At 43.1% G+C, this 20,042-nt stretch overlaps 1 protein-coding gene across 1 annotated transcript in view; it reads right to left on the bottom strand.

Moving 5' to 3' along the window:
- The window catches only part of CCDC170 (coiled-coil domain containing 170), a 67,571-nt gene that overhangs the window by 35,022 nt on the left and 12,507 nt on the right, over positions 1-20,042 (bottom strand). The window contains exons 5-7 of the mRNA XM_054976315.1: positions 12,100-12,356; positions 8,526-8,664; positions 6,669-6,854 (exon numbers count right to left, since the gene is read on the bottom strand). Of these exons, the coding sequence (XP_054832290.1) occupies positions 6,669-6,854; positions 8,526-8,664; positions 12,100-12,356 (582 nt within the window). The remainder of the gene's footprint in view (positions 1-6,668; positions 6,855-8,525; positions 8,665-12,099; positions 12,357-20,042) is intronic.

Raw genomic sequence — 20,042 nt, 5'->3', positions numbered from 1 at the left:
TTAATCTCACAGCAGGAAGGCTAAACCTGTCCTATTCTGTGGGGATGAGAATATTATTCAAGTTTTTCAGAGGTAACTTATAGTTCCTCTGTAAGTGTCTTCTTCTCATTTGCTGTGAACTGTATATTTGCTGTGCTGAGCATGCCTGCCTTAAAAAGTTAAATGGTGTAATCGGGAGAAAACATGTGCAAAACAAAATGACCAATATGACCAATATGCTGTTGGAGTTATAATATTATAAGATGCTACCCCTCCCCGAAATGCTCACATTTAATTGAAATGAACTAAAATGAGAAATTAATGGCAGAAAACTTAATCCAGAAAAGGGTTGAATTGGGGTTTTGGGATCACCAAAAACCTAACAACTCTGCTGTGACCAGAGAGGATGTTTTTACAAAATACAGATTAATCCACTACTGGAGGATCTGTGATTTTTCTCGTTACTTTACAAACAGATGCCAAGCAATAATTTCTTTTGTACATATATCACTGCACGCACTGGCTTGTGTACACTGAGATTTGTTAGTGGATTAAAACTTCCTTGCTTCCCCTTCCTGCTGTGGCCCACTAAGCTGTCCCTTCAAATTTGTTCTGGTGGGTCAGCAGACCCTCATGAACAGCATAGGGGTCAAAGTTGGGATCTACAGTTGGAAGAGAGACTGGGAAGAAATCCACCCCCCCACCGCCCGCAATGTGACAAACTCGCAAAATGTATTATTGCTGGCATGCCTAGGTCCCACAGCAGATCTTGTTTTTTACTAGAAGATGTTAGGATTTCATTATTTACAACACTGTTACGATCCACCCACCCACCCTGGCCAGTCCAGTGACTCTGACTCTGTGGGCTAAGACGAACAGCCTGAGGAGCCAAGGCCAGGGAAACTGTGGGATCAGGGAGGATCGGACACTGAAGAGGAACCTGCTGATGACTCTCCAGGAGCAACAGAAGCCATCCTCCCAGAGCCAGCAAAAGAGACCTTGCCACCAGCTTCTGAGATAACCACAAGGCCTCAGGCAGCCAGGACATAATCCCTGGCGTGTAGCAACTCAGAACCCACTCCTACTCTGCAAGAGCAACACCAGTAAAAGCTCTGGGGTGAGACAGAACAAGGGAGGCAGAGCACTAGACTGGCAGCATGCAATCCCAGCCTGGATCCTGAACTAGGCTCTGAGAGTAGCGCTGCTTTGCACAATCCTGGCCAAGGCTCAGTTCAGTCTCAGGAGCCTCAACGCCTGCCAGCAAATGCAGCCGAGCCAGATTAACTCCCATCTTATTTAGGCTGAGGCTTCATCCACTAGGCACAAGTCCTGTGCTCCAGCCCCAGGCTCCCTGCTGTCAGTTCCAGCCTCCAGTCTATGCTCCCAAATCTAGCCAGCCAACTGGTGACCTTACTCCAGAGAAGCCCAGACCCAGCTAGCCTGTAGAGCGCAAGAAAAAACCCCAATGATTTTATAATCATTGCTAAACAATAGCTTCTAAAAAAATGATTGCAGGTTACTCTCCCCCTGGATTGCATCACATGATCCATCAGCAAAAGACATTGTTACAGACCTTTCCCATTCCCATTCCATCCCTTCCCCCCAGCAGTACTTTCTAACCCTGGGAAAGTTTATTCCTGGGATTATAAAACCTGTGTGGTCTAATATCCATGTGGATTTGGAGACTGCAGTGGCGGGGAGGGGGGAATGAAATTGCCCCCTCTGTGTCTTCTGTCAGCACAGCTCCACTAAGACACAGGAGAGAGCCATTTCTTCATTTTCCTTATTCCACTGCATCCTCCCAATTCACTTGGACATTTTACTGCGGTTGGAACTTACCTGGTGTTGGAAAGGACTGCATGAAAGAAGGAAAGATCTGCAATCCCTGCATCTATGGCTAGTCCAATCCAACCATCTTGTCTGTTTCCAAATGAAGGGGTTTTGTCAGGGCATGTGAACTCAAAACTTTTTTTCAGCATATTTTTTTTTTGTTTAATACAAATATGTACAAAAAATCCCTTTACTTCCTTTACAGTTACTGTCTCATATCCAGCTAATCTATAACATTTACAATACATAAATTACTAGAGCTTGGAGATGCTCATATAGTCTACTCCAATATTATTATTTATTATTGTGATCTGCCTTGAGCAGGCCAGAAGACACAGCATACACATTTTCTAAATAAATCAATAAATAATTGTACTGTCGTTTTGCAAATTTGTGAAGTATCTGGTAAATCATTCTCTTTTCCACTAACATGAGCCCATCAGATATATCTCAGCTTTTCCATTTTAACTACATAAAGAACTTTTAAAATAAATCCTGTCCATTCTGCAGTTGTCTGTAATACATCACATAAACTACTTTTGCAGCCGTTAAACTGGCTCATAATTAAAAGTCTGTTCTTTATCCTTGGATCAGGTTAAATAGAACACATACTATTTCTTATTCTAAATAACATAAATAATATAAGTTAGCATACCCCAATAATCTGCCATCTTTACACATACCTACCAAATATGTTTATCATCTGCATCTGAACTATTAGATTTCCAGTGATAGAATTTGTTAGTCTACTGAACTTCTGAAGATTAAAGTACTATCAAAAGATTAATTGTGCCTCTTTTAGATTTAGACATACAAAGTAGAGATGGGCACGGAATGGAAAAAAATGAACCACGTGATTCGTGGTTTGTAGCATTCCACGGAACCTCGAACCACGAACTTCCAACCTTTTCCCAGTTCATGGTTTGTTGTTCCATGGCATTTCAACCGTCCTGCATGGGTTGCTGAAGCCGGTGCAGGGCGTTTGAAACAGACAGCCCCTTTCTTCTGCTGCCTGGGCAGCAGGAGAACAAGGCTATCAGTTTCACAGACCCCACGCCAGCTTCAACTGATGGGCTGAACCCAGCATGGGGTCTGTGACACTGACAGCCTCTTTTCCTGCTGCCTGGGCTGTCAGTGTCACAGACCCCACGCCGGTTCCAGCGTGGTCTGTAAAACTGACAGCCTGGGCAGCAGGAAAAGAGGCTGTCATTTCACAGACCCCGCGCTGGTTCCAGCACGGGGTCTGTGAAATGACAGCTTCTTTTTCTGCTGCTCTTTGAAATGACAGCCTCTTTTCCTACTTCCCGGGCTGTCAGTTTTACAGACCCCGCACTGGAACTGGTGCAGGGTCTGTGACACTGACAGCCTGGGTAGCAGGAGAAAGAGGCTGTCAGTTTCACAGACCCCGTGTTGGTTTCAGCCCATCAGCTGAACCCAGCATAGGGTCTGTGAAACTGAAGCCCCTTTCTCCTGCACAGGGGCTGTCAGTTTCACAGACCCCGCACAGGGTTCAGCCCATGGGCTGAAACTGGTGCAGGGTCTGTGAAACTCTGAACCTGGCCACGGAACAGCTGGAAAAAATTCTTTTGTTCTGTAAACACGCATTCCCACAGAACGTGTGTTTCGGTGCAAACGAATTAGCCATTCCGTACGGAATTCTGTTCCGTGGTTCATTTCGTGCCCATCTCTAATACAAAGAATTGATTCAATATTTGAAAGATCAGATTCTGCTCCTCTGTGTGAACTAAGTGCTCTAATTGTAGCTTAAATAGGTAAAAATCTGCTGAGCTCTCTAACAGTACATACTCTTCTGTGAACCTCCATGTCATTTTTTTTATCGAAGAAAGTAAAATGTTAACAATATTCCAAGTCAAAATGCCATTAAGAAGTGTCTGATTTGAAAATATTGAAAACTTGTGATTCTATAACCTCCTATCTTCATCACATTCCATCCAAGGGCAGAATACTATTGTTATCAATAAGATCTCTCAATCTATAGTAATTATTACGGCACCAGTTTGGGAAGTCTTTACATTTACTGTGATAAATAATTGCTTCCAATCTCAAAATGCCAGAACTTCATTTATTTTTCTTATTTATTCCAGGTTTCTATTAAATAGCAACAGTAGAAACAAGTTCTTATATTTAAGCGCTGCTAAAGGGTTTCCAACAAGTTCTGTATGCCAAGTTTGTTTCTTTTTTAAACCATTAACTTGTTTTAAGGCTATCACATATAATCAGATTTTAATTTAAACCAGATGAACTCAATTGAGTGAGTCACACTCTTTGTCCGGGGTCTGGGTCCCAGCCCCCAGACTTGGTAGGAGGGAACAGCAGGTCACCCGGGCTGATGGGCAGACAGAGGGGGCAGCCAGCAGCCAGCAGGTCAACTGGTCAGCCAGCAGGTCAACTGGTCAGCCAGCAGCCAGCAGGTCAACTGGTCAGCCAGCTGACAGCAGGTCAACCGGTCTGACTGGCAGGCAGAGGGGGCAGCCGGAGGACAGCAGGTCAACCCCTCCCATGGGCAAGGGGATCCAGAACCTGCCGGTGCCAGGGGCAAGGGGCAAAGGCCCAGGGCCTCAGGAGGCAGGGGGAGGCAGAGAGAAGCCAGCGAGTTCCACTCCCCTGAGGAGGGAAGGGGGACTAAGCAAGGCAGAAGGGGGCAAGGGCAGAGGGATTGGGGGCCCAGCAGTCACCCACCCAAAGACCTTACCTGAGGAGGAGAAGCAGCAGCAGCCCCAACAACCCAAAGCCACGCCCCAGCTAGAGAATAGTAGCCTGGCCCAGGAGTTGCCAAAAGCCAAGCCACTCCAGGTGCGGCTATTGGAGGCACTCTGCAGGAAGCCCTGGGCAACCAGCCAAGGAGCCGCAGCTGGACCCACCTTCAGCCATCAGCTCAGCCAGGGAGGCCGGGCTGCTAGCCAGGGGACTGCAGCTGGACAGGCCTTCAGCAATCAGCCAAGGCAGGGAGGCTGGGCAGCCAGGGAACAAGGCACAGCTGGTGCTGGTCAGTGGGGCCAGATCAGCTACCCCAGCTGCAACTGCTTGGTGCAGCCCAAGACCAGGCTGGAAGAGGGGGGGGACAGTAGAAGGAAGCCCTATAAAAGCTGGCTGGGAAGAGCCCTGGGGTGGTGGGTGTGAGTGAGGAGTGATGATGTGGAGTGAGAGCAGTAAGGTGCAAGGGTGGAGGCTTGGAGGAGAGTTCTGGAAGGAGGAGATGGAGGATGCAGAGGGTAAGCAGGCCAGGTTGAGCAGCCCAGCGAGTGGACTGAGAGGGAGTCTGGGTGAGGTATACAGCCCCTCCTTCCACAGAGCAGGGTCCTGCAGAATCCCTGGCCCCCCTATGATGTCAGGAGCAGACCGTCCAGTGCCACGCCCAGCGGCAGTGGCGGCAGGCCCTGACACTCTTTACTCTCTTTACACACTCCCCTCATATTTAATCCCGCTTAATCATCTGTTGCAGGAGTTATTACATTCTTGCTGCCCTGAGCACTGCTGTTGAAGCTGGCTTGTCTTTGTGGAGGATCACATTGCCTTACTTTAGGGTTATATTGTGGCAAGGTTGCTTGTAAGGCCTCTGAATTAATACCCACTGGCTGCATTTCTAGCTACAAACCAGCTTTAGGCATTTTTGCATCTGAATCCATAGATAAAAAGGATGCCTTCCCCCTTCTGGATTGGAGTTCATTTTTTAATGACTCAGAGATGGAGGGGAACGGAAGATAGTGATGGAATCTTAACTACTTGATGGCCTCTGACTGCATCCACTTGCAATGCTAAAGAAAGACGCTTTTGCATTTTAAAACTGAAATTGAAATTGAAAATAGGGTTTCCTCCTGAGCATAAGGGGAAAACTTCACAGAAAACTCTATCTCTTCAGCATTTTCCACTATAACTTCCAACCCAGAGATTGTACAGTTACAAGTAGTTATATAAGGCCTGTTCTGTTGTCGGGGAGGGAGACACATATACAGTGCTAACCACATGTATGCTCTCATTGGATTACTTCCAAAAATAATCCCATCAGCACCAGAACAGTGCATCAAAACTGGCCCACGTACCACTTCTTCCACCACATCTGACCTTAGTGTTGAGGAAGTTCCTTCAGTCTGCTGCCGCTGCTGAGTATGTTCCTGATCTTTGTTGGGTGAACAAAGGGCAAACTATGCAAACCCACTGAAAGAAAATATAGTTCTTGCCTTTGAGTCCCACCACTAGCTAAGTTTTCCTTATACAACTCTAGTAGAACTTTCCACAAACCATGTAAAACTGAACAGTTCAGTAAGGCTTTTTACATAGGTAGGAGGGCTGTACTGTTAGGAAAGGATTCAGAGAAATGCTTTGGTAAAGGTATAAGAGCTGTGGACTACACTACTGCATACCGTATATTACTGCAAGTATGCTCCTACTGGGTAGCTTCTGCATCATTCAATACATTAAGTTGCTTATGCTTTGTTTCAGCATTATTTCAGCTGTATATCATATCTTTTGCTTGTTTTCAAATTTCAGAAATCCATACCCTATTGCATTTTTTATTGAATGTCTCAGCAGTTGATCGCATTGGCTAACACTGTGTAATCTGCCTTGCATCTCAGTGAGAAAGGTGGACTATAAATAACATAAATAAATAAAATGAAGTGATTTTAAAGTATGAGTGCCTTGCATAGCCTAAGTGTCTAGTGTCTGGTATGCCACATCCTTTTCTTTAAATGGCATGATTTAAGAAAACATTTTGTAATGTATTATTTGAGGTATTTCCCCACAAATGCCCTCCTTCAAAACAAACCCTTCAAAAAATTTTTGTCCACAGACAGACTTTAGGCCAGTACACAAGAGAGGCATTCTAAAAGAGACATTACATGGCTTAGCTTTTCCATGTCTTCAGAACAGGTTGCTGAGTTCTTCTGCTCTTGGTTCAGTTCTGAAACGAGCCTCATGATGGTTTCTCTGCTGGCTTTCGATTCCATCTCATGTACATTAATGGCCTCCTCAAGTGTGGCAATTTGTCCTTTTAACACAGCATTTTCTTTTTGTATGCCACTAATCTGGAAGCAAAGAAACCATGTAATTATATAAAATCAGTTATTTTACCATTAACACTTCCTGTTAATATAAAGGTAGGTAAAGGTAGTCCCCTGTGCAAGCACTGAGTCATTACTGACCCATGGGGGGATGTCGCATCATGACGTTTTTTTGGCAAACTTTTTACAGGGTGGTTTGCCATTGCCTTCCCCAGTCATCTACACTTTACCCCCAGGAAACTGGGTACTCATTTTACTGACTTCGGAAGGATGGAAGACTGAGTCAACCTTGAGCCAGTTACTTGAACCTGGGTTCCACCAGGATTGAACTCAAGTTGTGAGCAGAACTTGGACTGCAGTACTGCCGCTTACCACTCTGCGCCACGGGGCTCTTCCTGTTAATATAGCTGTCTGTATTTACTAATTTCAGAGATGTTTGCATATCATGTCAGACTTGTTTTCTTGGAAATTAAGGCCCTCATTCTGCTTCAGCTAATTATTTTCATGTCTCATTGATTTTAACAGTAGACTTAAATAAAAAACTAATTACATTTAGGAACATAAACAATTCTGCATTCTCCATTAAAACTAATTTGAGTAAACTTACAATAACATGCCATTATGGATGCATGATATTGTGCTCATAGTATACAACAGCAGTCTTTGACCTAGAGCCCACTGAGTTGAAAGAATATGACAGGAAGTCATGTGACAGAGTCATTTGACAAGGGGGGCGGGTCCTAGGACCTCACCAGTATTAATGGCAGCAAACCAAAACAGCTGGGGACAGAGAACCTGAGCCAAACACCATGTGGAGAAATAAGTCAAAGATCAGAACAATGGAAGAATGTCCCCCCACACTCTGTGTTCTCACTTATCCTTCAGCTCTTTTCAGCATGCATGCAAAGAGAGGCAGGAGGTGCAGCACATTTGATCTTTACAGCAGGTCTTTCCAAAATGCAGCCCCAAATGACTGCTCTACATGGGCTCATGAACCAGCAGGAGGGGCTCCACAATGCCCCTGAGAGTCCCAACCTGTGGGTTAAAGACCACTAGTATGGGTTCATTGGAGCTGTCTCATCCTCCTTCTTACATATGCCACTTCAGAACTTAAAGCAAAAGAGTGGTCTTGAATGAGAGCTGTGTTTATGGGGATCAAGCAACAAAAATATCCCACAGAGCACTTTTCTCTTTGTTTATAGACTACGATTCCCTATTGGCTTGTTAAGAACTAACAATGTGGGGTTGATTTAATTAAAGCTGGATATTCTTTAGGACCTAGAACTTCAGTATGCCTTCATCCTTCAAGGGCGATTACTAGAGAATAGGCATCTCATGTGCAAAGTCAAGCAAGGTTGATATGGCAAAACTTTTATATTGCTTTGCATTCTTCACATGAGTTGTGGAGAAGGGGATTCAACCTTCCGCCCTGTGCCATTTCCCAGCCTAAACCAGTCCCAGGAAGGCATTATCAGCCCTGTTGGAAAACCCACATGTGTCGCAGGGAACATGTGGGTTTCCCCAAACAGTTATTACAGAGTAAATAATACATAATGTTATGCAAAAAATGTATGCCATGCTTTCACTTGACTTGGCCATTCTTTGATGGACATAGGGAGAGCTCCAGATTGGTATCTTCACCAGATCCTTAAATATAGTAAATATCATCTCATGGTTATTTTATAAATTAGACACCTTTGAAAGCAGAAGTTCTTGCAGCTCTTCTTTCCCTCTTATGTCAAAGAAATGACAAAGATACACTATAAATGCATCATGTTCACTTCTGGCTTTAGAGGCTTGGATCTTGTTTTCTTCAGACTCTTTCAAATATTGTCTAATAGAGCATAAAATAAACATGACAATATGAGAGGTACAATGAAAAAGGATGTTCCTTTCAACAAATGGTGTTCCTTTCAATTATCCTAAGATTACGTTTTCTCTTCTTTTGGCATTACATTACAGCATTTCCACATGCTCAGTCAACATTTGTCCTTTTCACTTTTTAGCTGTTCTGCAATAATTGCACAAAAAGATATTTTAGTAACAATTACACAATATTCTGTCTGCATGTAATAGGCATAAGCCTCTCAAGGGGCTTGCAAGAGGAGACTCTTGCTGCAGTTTGCCATTCTTTAATTTTTTAAAAAAATAACTATTAATAATAAACTTTAAATATAGTTTGCATTTCATATCAAAATTTGCTGAAATTGTCAATTTGACACATATAAAGTTATTTGGAAAGTTTGAGTCCAGTAGCACCTTAAAGACCAACAAGAGTTTCCAGGGTGTAAGCTTTTGGGAGTCAAACTCCTTTTATCAGATCCTATATTGCTTCTTTGCAACACCCATTCCAGCTCCATCCTGACTGGGATAAAAAAAGCTTATGCCCTGGAAACTCTTGTTGGTCTTTAAGGTGCTTATTGGACTGGAATCTTGCTCATCTACTGCAGACCAACACAGCTACCCACCCAAAACTATATACAGTTATGATTATTCAAAAAATCTCTGCTCCAGTTATTCACAAACTTATCTGACTTTTCTATTTCTATTCTACAAAACTTTAAACTGATATTTCTGCTGATTTGCTCTGGAGCATCAGATCAGAAAGAGAAAGTTCAAATATTTAGTCAACAATATTAGTTTCATAGTCAGAAGATGCAAGTTTGTCATTTTCAGTGCCATAAGATGTCAACTTTCCTATGTGAATTAGACAGCAGGAGAGTATACAAGTCTCAAACAGCTTTTTTAAAAACCCTCAAACAAAACAAAGTCATGTGTCCAAAATCAGATAGAAACTAATGAACAGAGTGGAGGGGCAGGGGTGGAGATGAATATTGCTCTCCGTCAGAAGGCACATCACAAATCATAGGTGTCCATTATACTTCTGTACAGGGCCGGCGTGCTCACTGAGTCAGGTCCGGCCCCCGCCTCGAGCGTTGAGGCACTGAAGGGGGTGCTGGACGGGGCGCTGGATGCGGGGGGAGGGTGCACCGCAGAGCTGGCAGTGGCAGCACTGGCAGCTGAGCAGGAGGGATGGGAAGCCGACCGTGCACTGCCCCAGCCACCTGCTGAGCCTGGCCCACAGCTGCTGCAGCCTGCTAGCCCTCCCGCCCCACGCTGCCGCCGCCACCAACACACGCCCTCGGCCATGCAGAGCAGCTGCGGGCCAGGCACAGCAGGCGTCCGGGGCAGCATGTGGAACAACAGAGCAGGAGGGCTGGGAGGACGCACGTGCACCTCCCCAGCCACCGGCCATGCCCGACTGGGAGCGTGGGCAGCCTCCGTGCACCGTCCCAGCCCCCCGCCACACCAATGGGGCCGGCTTGCTGCGTGATGACGTCACACACAGTGACATCATCACACAGTCCGGGGCGCGTGTAGGGGCAGCAACAGACCTGATGCTGCCCCCAGTCTTGGGCACCAGAAACCCTGGTGCCACCCCTGCTTCTGTAACCATAATTCATAGTGCACTTCCAAAAGCTTTACACACATCACATTTTAGGATAAAAAGTGTACAACTTTGTTTAAAAAATGAAAGAAGACCCTTGATAAGCAACTCGTTGCAGTAGTTTGAATGTTGCACTAGGATCTGGGAGACCCAGGTTCAAATCCCCATCTACCCTGAAGCTCTTTCAGTGACCTTGGGCCAGTCACTCCCTCTCAACCTAATCTATTTGATAGGATTGTTGTGAGAGTACAGTGGGGGAAGGGAGACACACATAGGCCAACCCAAGCTCTTTGAGGGAAAGGCAGGATTAAAATATGCTAAATAAATACATTGAGGAAGAAAGCAGACTGGGACCAACATACCTGTGGGACCATCTCTCACCCTATATTCCCTGGAGGTTGCTCTGGCCCCAAGGAGGTTCTTTTTGCCTCAGCCAGGGCCAGAGCTTTCTTGGCCCTGGCACCTACTTGGTGGAACTCTCTATCCATGAAGGCCTGGTCTCAGTAGGATTTGTTATCGTTTCACCGGGCCTGTAAGATGGAGATGTTCCACCGGGCTTATGGTGGTTGAGGCTGGCAGATCACCTAACCAGCCTCCTGCCAGTGTGGGAGGGGGTGTGTATTATGTACCCTGACCCTATAATAACTAGCTCGTAGCCACCTGCCCCGTTGACCCTGAAGATATTTGATGTGGGATGCATTGTGTGCTGCTTTAAAATGTTTTAAAATAATATTTATATAATGTGTTAGTGTTTTTATGTATGTTTATATTGTATATATTCATTGCACTATCATCTGCTCTGAGCCTGCTTGTAGGGAGAGTGGATTGTAAATAAAATCAAATCAAAAAAATAAAGGCAAAATATATTTGGATTTTTAAAAACTATGAGATCTATTGCATGCAAAGTTCAAAGCAATAGATCTCATAGAACAAGGATCTATGAAGCAATAGATCTCATAGAACAAGGATCTGTGAGACGCAATTTCAGGGATATGCTATTTGGATTTCAATCCTATGTTGCTTTGAATGCTTCAAATGAGTTGTCATCTAAGGGCCAAAGTGCACTTTGGGGTTTTTAAAGAGTTGGGTCCAATTGAAGCAACTCCGGCAACCTTTTTAAAAAATAAAGGGGAATCCAAATGGACTGAGAGCACTGCCACAGGACTCTTGCCTCCCCACAAGTCACTTTCTCACACCAAATCAGTGCGGGGGGGGGGGGTAGTTATTTTCCTGTTGTTGCTGCTCCGCATGCACAGACTACTCCATATGGAGCAGCAAAAACAGGGAAATAACTCCCCTTTAGAGATATTTCAGTGCAAGAAAATGGGAGAACTCCCCTCCAGATCTGTTGTAGTGTGGGAATGCAGCTGGGGGGGGGGCAGAAGCCCTCCCTCTCACAGTGTCATTCCAAGCCCATTTAGGCTTACCTCTATTTTTTAAAAGCCATTTCCCACAGCTGCTATGTGGCTGCACGTAACCTGAGTTGGATCTAGGGAACCCAGATCCAACTGACGCAACATATAATTTGGTTCTAACCCTAGCAACAAAATGTAGTCTAAAAATGCAAGGTGAAAACTTCTAAAATAACACCCTGAAAATCCAGCAAAACACCTTCGTGCCTAACCTCTTAAACATAGGCCCTTCCAGATTGACTCCAGAGCAAAAGCAAATGGAAGATGCTAACAGTGAAATCCTAAGAAGAGTTGGGGATTTTCATTGTTAGAGTCCTATGCCTCTTTTTTTAGCAATTATTGAGGATAATACTTCCTACTTTATGTTGCTCTGAGAATTATTTCAAAGCAGATTATTTCATTCCCCTACCTGATTTGCCCTTCTTGTTCATGAATTGTCTTCTTCAGTTCTACGTTCTCGTGGAACAAGGTCTCTGCTTTTAGATCCGCTTGTTTTTTAGAAACAGAAATTATACCTGATTCCTTCTCAATCTCTTGGACTCTACTTTGTATAAAGAAAAGCAGAGAAGATTGCCGGGCATCATTTTCCTTATAGCTCTCAATTTCAGCCTTCAGCTCCTGGATAGATACTTCTTTAGAGGCTATTTTGGATTTAAGATCTAGAAGCTGCAAAGAAAGATGGATCAAGAAATGCAGGAGGGAGAAGGAAACGTCTAAAAAAAGTTCAGGGAAGATTGTATATTTTAACCATTTTCAAGAAAGGAGAGGAAGTGCTAGCAGTACTATGGCACATGTTTTGTATATGTAACATCCCTGAATAGATCTTAAAGACCCATGGGTAGCTGCTGCTGGGCAAAGTAAACAGTACATTGCTGGGCTGGACCAATGATCTAAGGGCCAAGCTACAAGATATGCCCAACACATACCAGGTCACAGATGTGTGACTGCTCATTTGTTTGGAGCTGTGTGGGAGTGTGGCAAGGTGGAAGAATTATCCATTTTCTATCCCACATAACTTTTGCCAGTGGAAAGGGAGGCAAGGTGGATTTTTGCCCCTTTTCTCTGGCTCCATGTGTCCTAGGAAGGAAATGTGGAGACAGAGAAAAAGAGTGCTAAGTCTCCCTGCCTCCCTTTCTACTGGCAAAAGTGGAGTGAGAGGGAAAATGGAAGCTTTCTCTGCCCCCTTGCTGTGCTCCCACACAGCTCCAAGCAAACAAGTGCTTTTTAAAGGTGAGTCCCTTTCTATGTACATCTGTCTGCATGACCTAGCACGTGTTGGGGGTATCATGTAATTACATGCTAAGTACAATCTGATATCCAACAGATTGTGACAGATTCCTTATCACTAAGTCTGAGGAAGTGACATTTTTTGTATGCAAAAAAGCAATATATTAACTTATCTGTATGAGTCTAAAACAGCAGCTAATTAGCAAACCCTCATTCGCAGACTCACCTGTCATTATAGCTTGAATGGTACTACACAGGTAACAGATCTAAACAAAAGAAGTTACTTCGAAGGAAGTTAAACAGCATGAAAACTAATTACCAGAACAAAAATCAATAAATATAAATTAAATAATACCCAGCCAGCTACCAGTAAGAGTAATCATGTTTTGTTAATTTATACTATACATAAGCTATAGTATTTACTCAAATGAAAGACTAGGTTTTTTCACAAGTAGACCATAAAAAGAGGAGGGTGTCTTATATTCACATACCAGTTACAGTTATATCCATAATTTCTTTGTGTGTATAACATTTTAAGGGGGGTCGTCTTACATTCTGAGTCATTTTCCTTTTGAATAAATATGGTATTAAAGCTGTAACCTCAGTAAATATGCTCAAACTTTGACTGAATGTGATAACCTTGAGACACTGACACATGTAGATAGATGCATGAATGGGGAAGGGAGAAAAACTGAGGTCTCAAAGCACCTATATTATGAATTACTAGTTTTTAATAAGGTATGGATCAATTGAATTAAACTTGAATTTTAACTGCATCCTTAATCTCTAGTTTCAAACATTTGAAATATCTTAACAGTTGTATAACATCTACAAATATATGCTTCCATTTCCTTGCAAATACCACAGCAGAGTTCTTGAACTTGCCAACCAATTCAAAACAAGTTTATTCAGAAGCGAGTCCCAGTAACTTTAGTAGAATTTATTTCCAAAAAAGACTGTACCCTTAGCCCTATTCACTAAAGTCTTCATAATTTTTGTTATATTATGTGGAGTTGTGAATTTGGTGATGTTTCTTTATGGTTTTGTATAATTTTAAAATGATCCTTTAAGGGAAAAGCCTTTCTCTTTACAATCAGAATCTCATTGCAACACAGAATCAATTAAAATTTAATTTGTGCAACAAATAAAATATATTTTTATAGAATTAACAGAAAGGGTGACGATAGGAATCAGAAAAGCTTCCAATACTATAACAAATGTTCAGCTTATGTTTAGGTGTTACATATGGTTGCTAACCTCCAGGTGGTGGCTGGAGGTCTCCTGGAATTACAACTGATCTCTAAGCCACATAAATTAATTTACATGGAGAAAACAGCTACTTTGGAGGGTGGGTTCTATGGCATTATACACCACTGAGCTCCCTCCTCTCTCCAAACCCTGCCCTCTCCAGGCTCTAGCCCCCAAATCTCCAGGAATGTCCCAACCTAGAGCTGGCAGCCTAGTTACATTTTTCACTTTAAAGTTGTATTTACATGGTAACAAAGTACAATTAAAAAGTGGCTCTTGATCCAAAAGCTAATTAAACAGATCAAAAGATTGGCAACAATGAATGTGTTCATAATTCACAATTAATGATTTACAGAGTGAATCAGAAGACAAGTATACCATACATTATAAAACAACAACCTTGGGCACACAAGAAAAGAACAAGGTAAAAGGAGCCAGCAGTTTACCACATTCAGTCATGCTATAAATTTTGTGCATGCTTTCTTATGTGGTCTATTTGGTCATTAAAATAAAAAATGTGCACAGAGCAAAAAGGTTTGCAGACAGACTCCTTACTTAAGTCTGGGGTCCCCAACCTTGTTGATTCTGTACAAACTTTTGGAAAGTTGAGAACCAATAGTGGGTGTCACAATAAAATGGCTGCTATGGAGAGGTGGTGGGACCAATCAGAAGTTGGGAGACCCACAAAACTTTACCAAGTTCCAAGCAAAGCTTCCTCCTATGGTGGAGGCAGCTGTTTCCATATGAGTACTCCCTGGACTTCTCCTACTAATTGAAGCAGAGGAAAGCCAAATTTGGCTCTTCGCTTTGAGGAAGAGATCCTCTGTGGAAAAGAAAACTGGGTGCCAAGCATCACATTAGTTGGTACCATGGTGCCAACAGGCACCAGGTTGGAGACTACTGACCTTCCCAAGTAAACGGGGTTTATTTTGAACCCTGAAGTCACTGAAAAAAATTGGTTTACCCATTTAAAACTTTCTACAGACACTAATCTCTTGTTATGCTTTCTCCTCAATGAACTCCAATGCACTCAAGTCCCTCTCTTCCCTCCTCACTGCCTTTCTTTTTTAAGTTTGAGGTTCATCAAAAGCATAAAGGGGGTCATTTTGGTTCCCAATAGACTTGGCTTGAAAGTGAAAGTTGCATAATTGTAAATGGGGTTCTAGTGACCCCAAAATTATTGAAAAATCATTTTAACACTGTTCCCATGTATAAATAGATGGATCAACACCTATTATCTCCATTTTATAGGAAGGTAGAGCCAGCACCATATCTAGGGTTGCCCGTGCCTGGGGCAACTCTAGGCTGACCACCTCGCGTGCGCGTGCAGCGCGCGCACTCCCCATGCTGCGTGATGATGTCACTTCAGTGACTTAATCACACAGGGTGGAACGGCGGAGGCAGCGTGCGGGGCTGGGAAGCCGCCCGCGCCATTCACCTCCCCGCAGGCGAATGGCACAGGTGGCCTTGCAGCCCCGCACACTGCCTTTCGCCTGCCCTGCAGGACAGGGGGCGGCCGGCTTGCCGTGCACCCCCTGCCCTGCAGGGCAGGCAAAAGGCAGCGCGGCCACCCGCACCATTCGCCTGCCCCACAGGATAGGGGGCGGCCGGCTTGCCGCGCACCCCCTGCCCTGCAGGGCAGGCAAAAGGCAGTGCGGCCACCCGCGCCATTCACCTGCCCCACAGGACAGGGGGCGGGCGGCCGCCCCCTGTCCTGCAGGGCAGGCGAATGGCGTGGGCGGCCCCGCAGCCCCCGCACTGCCTTTTGCCTGCCCTGCAGGACAGGGGGTGCGCAGCAAGCTGGCTGCCCTGTCCTGCGGGGCAGGCAAAAGGCAGTGTGGGGGGCTGCGAGGCGTGGGGGTCTGTTGCCTGTACCCTCTGGCAGCTGGCAGCTGCTCCCGGCACCCCCTCTCTGGTGGCGCCGGGGGCAGACTACCCCCCCTGCCCCCTCGATCCGGCCCTGGGTAGAGCAAACAATAAAAACTAAATTTTCTCCATAATTTATATTTATTTGTTGTGCAAAAATACCACACTTTTGGCTTTGGAATTTGGGGTTGCAATGACCCCCAAGGAAACCATTGTTTGCAACCTGAATTGTTGTGTATATATTAGAAGCAGGTAAAAGCCCTGTGTTTGAGCTCTTTTAAAGCTTCCCTTATGTTCATAGCCACATGGAAAAGCGAAAATTGAAATGTATCACAATTTTGGAAAATGGGGTCATTCTAGCCCCCCACAAAACAAGCCTGGACATGTTTGAGGCATCCTCTGAACTGCTTCACTTTTCCAGAATTGAAGGAGCCATTCAGCCTGTAACTTTAGCTAACCCCTAGCCATTTGTCCACTGAGCTGATTCTTTCCCTGTTGTGCTCTATCAAAGCTTCCCTTCTGCCCCATAGCCACACTGAAAACCTCAAATTGAACTGTATTGCAATTTTGGAAAATGGGATCATTCTAGCACCCTGCAAGACAAACCTGGGCATATTTGCAGGCATCATCTGAACTTCTTCACATTTTCCAGACTTGAAAGAGCCATTCAGCCTGGAACATTAGAAAACCCATAGCCATCTGTCCACTAAGCTGATTGTTCCCCTTTGCTATTCAGGAAGAGCTCTCAAGGGTCCAACAAGTGCAGCCCAAAGGCAGGTTAACAAGAAGGCTAGCAGAAAGAATACAGCTATTTTCTCTTCTTTTTGTTAACCCTTTAACTGGCAGGAATGGAATGCCCCTTTTCATTGCAACGATATGTTATGTGCCTCTTTTTTTCCTTGTCCTCAAGAATAACTTTCTTCAGCAATGCAGAATAAAGAAGAGTAAAATTTGGAATCGGGGTCAAAAATACCCCTCATTGAAAACATCAAATCCTCACAGAAATGAAACGGGGTGAAATTGACCCCACCACTTTTAAAGCACAAAACACAGTTTATTTTAAAGAAAGCAATCATTTTTAATTGTTATAATCCTGAAACGGCCACCATGTGTGACTTGCCTGCAGTTGCCACCATGTGTGAGTCGGCCCCATGGTGGCAGCAGCAGGCAAGTAGCACATGGTGGTAACTGCGGAAAAATTGCAGATGGTGGCAGCAGTAGGAAACTCACACATGGTGCCAACAGCAGGCAAGTCAGACATGGTGGCAATAGCAGTCAAGTCCCATGGTGGCAACTGCAGGCAAGTCACATGTCGTAGCAAATCTGGGCAACTTGCACAGAGTGACAGGAAACTCACACACTGTGGCAACGGAAGGAAATTAACACATATTGGCAACTGTGGGCAAGTCACATATGGTGGCAACTTCAATTCGCACATGGTGGCAATGACGGGAAACTCATACATGGTGGGAGCAGCAGGAAACTTACACATGGTGGCAGCTGCGGGCAAGGCACACATGGTGGCAACCAGTGTTCCCACTAATGTGAAATCAAAGAGTCCAGTAGCACCTTTAAGACTAACCAACTTTATTGTAGCATAAGCTTTCGAGAATCACAGTTCTCTTTGTCAGATTCACTAATGTGAGCAACTGAGCAATGTTTACACCTCCACTCACAGCTTCACAGCTTCTGTCTAAAATGAAAGGGGTAGATGAGCCACATCTTCTTTGTGACATGGAGAAGAATACAAATCTATGAGAGAGATACTGCATTTGGACAGCTTTTATGTGTTTTTTTAATTGCCTAAAGCACAACTGTTCCAAATGTTATATGGTGTTAGATTTCCAGGTGTTGTATAGGGTAATGGCTAACTGCCTGAGATGAGAAGTCCATAGTCAGAATCACACCTGAACCAAAAGAAAGCCAGTCAGCATGAATGTAAAACAAAAGTCCACTGGCACCTAACTTTTCAGTATGAGCTTTGGAGAGTCACTGCTCACTTCTTCAGATGCAGAAATCAAACTTAGAATTCTTCTTATGAGGCAAGTTGGGTGGGGTAGGGATTAAGATCAAGGATGAATTCTTTCATGAGTCTTTCAACTGCAGATTCATTATGTGGGGAAAAGAAAATGTAAGAATGATTCTCAGGTAGATTTCCATACATATCTGAAGAAGTCAGCACTGACTCATAGAAGTTCATCTTGAAATAAATGTGCTAGTCTTTAAGGTGCTGCTGGGTGTCTGCTTTATTTTGCAGCAAAGGACTAACACAACTACCCATTTGCAATCAGCACGGACAGATCCATCTTTATACAGAAATATACTCTGATTTTTCTGTCCCTTTCATCTAATGGAACTAGATGGTCTTGGACAACTGGTTTTTTTTGTTAATTTGTTTTGATTATAATCAAAATGTATTGCATGGTTTTTGTTTTTGGATTCTACAGAGGCTAGAAATCAATGGGCTTAGACTGGAGTTACTTTGTACACGATTATACTATAATTTTTCCACCTACCTGCTGCAATCATGTTGGAATAGAAAAGGCTAATGTGCTCAGGATGGGATGCAGACCCTAGAACATGTTCTCAGATATATATATATTTGTATATCAAGCAGTTTGGAAGGAGAAGCATTAATAACTTTACCTACAGAGTAATTTAGTTTGATATTTAGAAATCATTTATGAATGACTGCTTGTATTGTTGCTTCCACATGAGAAACAATACAAATTAAAGTAGTTTGTAATTTTATGTTTGTATGTTTGTAGACAGAAATATATTTTTTTTAAAAAAAGGTGTGCTCAGAACTTTAAGTTGTTGTTTCAGCTAACAAAGTAGATTTTTGGCTTATAACACTGCACAGTTTAGAAGGAACACATTGGAGGCAAATGAGGTAACTTGCACATGGTGGCAACTGCAGGCAAGTCACACATGGTGGCAACGGTGGGCAAATTGCACATGGTGGCAGTTTCAGTATTATAACTGTTAAAAATGATTGCTTTCATTAAAATAAACTGTGCCTTGTGCTTTAAAAGTGATGGGGGTAAATTTTACCCCATTTACATTTCTGTGAGGATTTCATGTTTTCAATGAGGGGTATTTTTGACCCCGATTCCAGATTTCTCTCTTCTTTGTTCTGCATTGCTGAAGGAAGTTTTATCCTTGAGGCCTGATTTTTTTTCTTAATAGCTAATGCCATGATTGAGAGAGCTATCAGATTTCTGGTTTTGGGGTTGTAAGTTGGGGTCATTTTGACCCCAATTTCAAAGTAGTGTGATCGGGGTTTGTTCCTTGGGAGGGTTAAACTGTATCTGTGATCCCCCAATTACCATTTTATAAGTATAGCAATTGAGCATCCGACTTAAGAAACTAAATTGCAATGCTTATTCATCATGCAATACATTAAAGGAAAGAAAGAGGAACATTGCTGAAACTTACTAATAATCTAATCTGAAACAAATGTATTTATTTTTAATAATTTTATTAAAACTGAAGATAGCATTGGACTGTAGAAAAAACATCAAAAGCAAACTATATAATAGAAAGTAACATTAGATTGTAAACATAATATCAAAAACAAAATATGTAATGAAGTATTAAAACTACATAATAATATAACAAGCCATACCATTAAAGAACAGGCATAATAATATCAAAACCAGAATGTATAGCAGATTATTAAAACTACATATTTCTCCTCCCCATCTCCTCACTTATTAATGTTAAAATACATTATAGTTGTAATTTTATATTCAGGATATTAAGAAAAAACTCCTCTTTCAGCCATATAGTCAGAAAAGACTCAATTTTTCTTGAAATTCTGAAATTGGTCTATCATGCATATAAGAAGTTAGTTTAGCCATTGTCCCATAAACATACAATTTATTCAACCATTCAGTCATGTCAGGACAAAGTTCTGCCTTCCATTTTGTTGCATATACTACTCTCGCCACCATCATCATATATTTAAAGAGTTCACTGTGTTCTTTTGCAATATTACTTGGTGTAGTA

The sequence above is a fragment of the Eublepharis macularius genome, chromosome 1 (assembly GCF_028583425.1).
Source record: "Eublepharis macularius isolate TG4126 chromosome 1, MPM_Emac_v1.0, whole genome shotgun sequence".
NCBI lineage: Eukaryota > Metazoa > Chordata > Lepidosauria > Squamata > Eublepharidae > Eublepharis > Eublepharis macularius.
This window is presented reverse-complemented; position numbering and strand designations above follow the sequence as displayed.